The following is a 6,280-nucleotide window of genomic DNA, read 5'->3' on the forward strand; positions in this document are numbered from 1 at the left end:
TACTACTATACACTACCAAACAATACATGTGCAATTGGTAACCATTTTATGAAAGGAATACAAGGAATACAAAAGAGTAGCCAAAATTGGTACTATTCCTTTCCTTGTATTAGTTTTATGAAAGAGTAGCCACTCAATTTTATCAAAGAATGTTAAATCTTCTCTTTGAAAAAGTTTTAGATATACGTGCTAGGCATGCCAACAAATATTTATAATTGCATATAGGAAAAGTCTTTTAGCAAGGAGAAGAGTAAGTTTGAGAAAAATCCAACGTATGCTCCAAAAGAAGATTAGTGGCGGTGTGTTAGGTGTCTCAATTTTTCTGTTTCAGTCAATTTCTTTCAATATTTACATGTATGTCACTGTGTACTAATCTTAACTAAGTGAGAAAATTAATGAGCACAAAATGGCAGGTAGGTTAGCTAATGCACCATTAAGTTGTGATGAATGATAAATCATTATATATAGTGGTGAAATCACAACATAGAACACATGCAAGTGATATATCAATTGACACTTTGAATCAGTATTACTATTTCTATTTCTTCATTCTAGCCACACTACAAGAAAAACTCTTTTGGGCAACAATTTTTAATCGCCTAAACAAACTTTCACTACAAGAAAAGTGAGCAATAATCACTAAATTCATGGACTATATTTCAGTAGGTGGCAATTGCTAAAAAATATGGTCAACAAATACTGTTCTTGCATTGACTGCTTAAGTCACTCCCATTTTCGTTTGTTAATACTAACTAATTTGGGCGGTGGGGGCTTATTGGGTTTCTAAATATCACATGCAACCATTAACACATATGTGAGATGGCTAAACTATTATGAGAGGGTTGCTTATACAGTTGCGCTTAAGAAAAAAATTAGTTTAACTCTATCCCCACTTCTCCAAACCAACCAGCTTCAAAAAGTGTTTGGTACAGCAACACTCAAGTGATGCTGAGGCACACTCTCCAAGGAGAATTGGATATGCCACCCGAAACACTTCATTTTCAAATTGGTTGCTTCACATATTTTATGCCCAACAATTCAAAGGGATCAAAGAAGCCTGAGAAGGAGATGGGCAACCCACTGTTGCAGTTCGATTTCCACCCATTCGGCACTTGAGGTTTTCAATTAGTTGCTCTGTATTCTCTATTTTATTGTTGTTTTGGTTACCAATTCACAGAATAAGTTTGATTAGTGAGGAATTTCTCAAAGTTTTTCCCCTTATTTTTTGAAATAGAGTTTTGAAATGTGGAGAGGGAATGGAGAGCTCTGAAGCGTTCTCCCAAATCCCGCCGACAACAACAACAACCACATGGATCACCATCACCACCACAACAATCCTCCTACTCTCAACCAATTCATTCATCACTTGAAACACCCAGCACCCTTTGTTCTCTCTGTTCCTGTCACTCTCTCCTCTTTGGCTGATTCATCCTCTTGGTCATTATCAATTTCTGAGGTAAACCCTAACTCCTAATTTCTAAGGTAAACCTTAACTCCCAATTTCTGAGGTAAGTGATTTCTTGAATTCAACATTTTGTCTTTAATTTTAGGAAACCTAACTCCCAATTTCTTTAACTTCTCTCTCTACATCTCAGATCGAAAGAAAAATTATAATCTTTCTCAGGTACTCTCTGACCCATTTTCGTTCTTTCTTCATTTTTTTTATTTAATTTTTTTTACTTAATTAGAAATCTTCTAGGGTTTGTTTATGCTTTTGCTTGTGGTCTTAAATAGCTGTGAATGAATTCCTTAATACTATATTTTGAGAAGCCCATGGCAGGGTATCTGAATCTCCCAGTTTCCAGGACCAGGTCCACAATAATTTTGCTAGGAATAATATATCATTTTCAACATCAATTAGGACTATACATATAAGTAGAATCTAAAGTAAAGCTCCCCACTTTTTGGGTATTTCGTTCTTCCCAACATATTTTTGAGGCCATAATTTGTTTGATATTGATAATATATGGTAGAAGCTGAACATAGTTTTGCATATTTATCTTTTTAAAACCCATCTATAGATCCCAACAGAGCACCAGTAGCATTAAAACGCAAAACACCCTAAATTTGCAGGGGAATATCAAGTATATATGATTTTCTTTTCCTAGAAGTTTCATATGCAACCTCCAAATAAAATAAACAAAAGTACAATCAGACTTTTCTTATCTTGATGTACTCCTAGTGTCAAAAGTTATGTGCATATTGCATCCAAATGGAATTTTCCCCTCTCCTCCCTCTTGTTAATGCATTAAAGGAGAAAATTGTAGTGGTAAGATTGAAATGGAATTCATATTAACAAGAACACTAAGGCTTCAAAACCCAAGAAGGACTAGAATTAAGTATCGTCATCGGTATGTGCAATTTCATCCTTACTAAATGGGCTATATGGTGTTTAATCAACAGGTTGGGTCAAGATAGAGGGTGCAGGTTCAGCTCTCATAAAGGCAAGCCTAAAGAAAGAGATAAGATATATAAGTAAGGTGATTTACTTGTACAGTATTTGTTCATTGCTGGTATAAATTAGAGTCTTATCCTTGTTTTGTATCTTTGTTCTTTGTTTTTAATAGACATATGAAGATTAATCATGACAAGGTTAAATGTTTTATATAAAATGTATATAATTCATATGTATTGCTTAGAAAGTAATTTTTTGGGTGTTATTGGTGTTTAATTATTTTAGTTTTTGACATTCTCTTTGTATATGATAATTTTGTGGAATGCATGTTAGGGTAAATTTTTGTTGTTGTCAATTTTCATTAACAAAATGTTATGATGTGCTACTTGTCTTTGTTGATATCTGGAGCTTCTATCATATTTCATTTTTCCCTTATTGCTCAGATTTTCATTGGTGGAATTTCAAAGGCTCTTTCATCGAAAATGGTAATATGGTATGATGTTTATGATGCATTTATTTCTCTTTACTTACCAAAATCGCATCTTCTCTTTTAATTTTTTTTCCCCCCTATGTTCATCAACCTCTTTACTGATTAGGCCTTTTATGCTGCTTTTCTAGCTTATGGAGATCGTTAGTGTCTTTGGATGTTTAAAGGCATACCACTTTGAGGCCGATCAATGAGGAACTTAATGAATCATGTGTTTTGTGGAGGTAACGAAGCACATGTTACAACTCTTGTTAGTTTTGGTTTGTCGTAAATTCTCTAGAATGGGTCCCCTGTATATGATAGGAAAAATAGTAATGACCTTTTGTGCAATAGAAGTGTTCACTGTTTTTATGGTAGTTGACATTATGCCTATGGTTTAGAAATGATCTTTTGTATAGGGGGAATGTGGGGGGATGTATGATGTAATCTAAATTGGCAGGGTGATAGCTTTATGATCTTTATGATAGGCTGCGTGCCATGCATCATGAGGAAATCATGCACCTCCAAAGGCAACATGCTCAGATGGACTTCTACTTCAATGGTAGGGTGTCAAGTGCACTTGACAGCTACCTTAGAGGACAGGTTGGCGCCACCAGCAGCAATACTCCACCTTGTCCATCTCAGATGCTTGGATCAGGTGCTCCTAATAGCAGTCCTTATGTCTTTGGCCCATTCACACCAAATCTACTTTAAGGATCCAATCCCATGTCACTCCAATGTCTCAAAGCAGTACTCTGGATGGCGTGGGGCAGAAGCCAATTGATGTTGAGAGGAGGGCAGCGTCTAACAATGGAGAAGAGAGGGAAGCTAATCCATGAGCCAGCTGATATGATCATAGTAAGAAAGCTATTTCTAGTATTTTGATTGGTATTTTAGTTCAGTGAACATAGTCCCCTTGAGGTGAAAATGAGTGAACTTGCTGCTTTATATTTAGGTGATGGTCTTGATATATAACATCAAGTTTGGTTAAAGGTGATGTGTTCACTGTTTTGATCTGTCTACTTGGTTCTGTTTGGACCTTTTGTTTAGGGGAATGATTTTTAATATGTGATGTAATGGAGATGGCAGGCTGATAGGTCTAGTATGTTTTGGTCAACAAGTTTGGAACACTTGAGTATTTTATGGTATGTAATGGTTGACTTACAATATATAAATATGCAATTGGCGTCAATTTGGTTATCTGGTACAATTGGTTCCATTTTAATTTCCAATTTTGTTTGTAAACTTTCTTGTGTGTCACGTGTTCTAGTATATATCCATTGCAAAAGGCAGCTTTTATGCAACTATAAAATGAGAGTGAGGCTTGCAAATATTAGTAGCTAGATCCATTGCAAAATGCAGCTCCTGACCCACTTCAATAATGAACTGTGCAACTACTTCAGAAACTGTTCTCTAAGGTGAGTCAATTCAGCCACTAATGCTTCCACAAAACAGTAATGGTTTGATTCATTTAGCATTGGACTGCCACATTAGTTGGCTTGCTAGCTGTCTACATCAATGTCAGGTTTGATGAAGTTAGCCAACCATACTATTTTTGGGGGTGCTGAAGACCAATAGCCACCCCATTCTGTACAACCATCAGCATTTTAGTGATGGTATAGTGGCAATTGGTCTAGCCAACTCAATTTAGTTGCTAATGGAGCAATAGATGTAGGAAAAAAATGGTGAGTGTTGCCCATATTTGTTGTAGTGTTTGGGCAATAGATTTCCACATTCATTGCCTAAAACAGTAGAAGTTTGAGCAAGTGTACTTTTTTTGCCAAAAGAGACTTTGGGAGAGGAAGAGTGTTGGAGGATGTCTGAGAGGGGAAGAGATTGAGAGAGATTGAGAGAGATGAAGCACTAGGATAGTTTAGACTCTGGGTCTGATTGTTTTTGTGTTTGATTTTGCGGGGGCTTTGCTCGACTCTGTGAATGCCTCTTAAATAGGCAAAGAGCTGCTGAAGAACTGCTGAGCTTCTTGGTGAGAGATGATGTAGAACATGAGCTGAGGTTCGTTGTTGATGAATATTTTATGTTATGCACCAATCAGAGAAGAAAGAAGGAATATGAAGTCAGAAGAATAGGGGATGCCGACGACTCGTCGGGCCTTCGAGCTCCTAGATAAACCCACCGAGCGCTCGCCAAGCCACCTCGATCGCTCGCCAAATGCTTCTGATCGCTCGCTAGAGCCTTCCTCGTCTCTGATTGGCTAGTTTCACGCGTTTTATGCTGTCCGACATCATCATTTCTCATCTGTCGGCTGCAATAAGTGGTTTACGTTAGCAATGACGTCACTGCCAATCGATCAGAAATGAAATTGGGTTTCTCCTTTTGTATGGTTACTCGAGTACCTCTCGAGTACAACTCAAAGGGGCCTTGAGTAAAATGGCTGAAACACATCTCCTCAATTTTTTGCTATTTTCACAATTCCATCCAACGACATGTGCCAAATTCAGGTATTAACAGCGACGAAATGAATTTGTCGCCTAACGTTACACATCAAAAGGGTTTTTGCGCCATACTTTGAGCGACAAATATGTAGATTCGTCGCTTCATCATACTTTGGGCGACGACAGACAAAATTTGTAGCCAAAGGTTACTTTGAGCAACGTATATATTTAATCACTGAAAGGGACTTCATGTGATGAAATGTAATATTCGTCTCCTAATAATACTTTAGGCAACAATTATGACATTTGTCGCCTAAGATTACTTTGCACGACGTACATATATCATCGCTGAAATGAAGATTACACGACGAAATATACTACTCGTTGCTTAAAGGTACTTTGGGCGACGAACATGAATATTTGTCGTCCAATTTTCTTTAGGCGACAAAACATCATGCACCTTCGTCGCTCACTGATTAACGCCGAGACCATTTTGACGGTAAACTTTAGGCAATGAAAACTTTTCATCGCTCTAGGTTGTTTTAGGCGGCGAATTTGGAATTTCCAAATTTATCATCTAAAGTCACTTGAGGAGACGAAAATTGAACGGTGATGGTTTTAGGAGACAAAATTTTGGTCCATCGCTCAAAATTTCGTCGCCCAAACATCATTTTTTTGTAGTGTATGCAACACTGATGTGATGCTTATCATCATTTTTATGTCACTCATGATGATGCTTACACCACTAGATTTAATATTTGACTGTTTGGGTGAAAGAAAAACATTAATTTGATTGTTTTTTTTCTTAAGTCAGCAGCCAAAATTGGGCACTTATAGAATTGAAATAGAGTAAACCTCCAACTCTCCAAGCCTGATGTTATACGCACACTCATGTTCTCCAGTTGGCCACTAGCAGAGTAATCACAAGTACGTCTGATAAATGCACACTCATCATTTGAAGAAACATTTATGCAGATAACTTTTAACATTCTCATAATGTAGAATAATATTTCAACAGGCACATCC

At 37.0% G+C, this 6,280-nt stretch overlaps 1 protein-coding gene across 6 annotated transcripts; it reads left to right on the top strand.

Annotated features, from left to right (window-relative positions):
* Positions 1-916: 916 nt before the first annotated feature.
* On the top strand, positions 917-4,043 carry LOC147282839 (uncharacterized). 6 transcript variants are annotated; one of them, XR_015122998.1, is made up of 7 exons: positions 917-1,117; positions 1,235-1,456; positions 1,596-1,624; positions 2,404-2,475; positions 2,839-2,888; positions 3,014-3,106; positions 3,350-4,043. XR_015122998.1 is itself a non-coding variant. In XM_086248904.1 (6 exons), the coding sequence occupies exons 2-6, from the start codon at positions 1,310-1,312 to the stop codon at positions 3,045-3,047; spliced, it is 324 nt and encodes a 107-aa protein (XP_086105030.1). In that variant the 5' UTR covers positions 917-1,117; positions 1,235-1,309; the 3' UTR covers positions 3,048-3,295. The 6 variants fall into 6 exon arrangements, 1 of the variants encoding a protein (XP_086105030.1); XR_015122997.1 differs by having other exon boundaries at positions 2,839-2,880; XR_015123000.1 differs by having other exon boundaries at positions 1,235-1,624; positions 2,404-2,480.
* The last annotated feature ends 2,237 nt before the right edge of the window (positions 4,044-6,280 follow it).

This window comes from Dryas octopetala, chromosome 6 (genome assembly GCF_963921425.1).
Source record: "Dryas octopetala chromosome 6, drDryOcto1.1, whole genome shotgun sequence".
NCBI lineage: Eukaryota > Viridiplantae > Streptophyta > Magnoliopsida > Rosales > Rosaceae > Dryas > Dryas octopetala.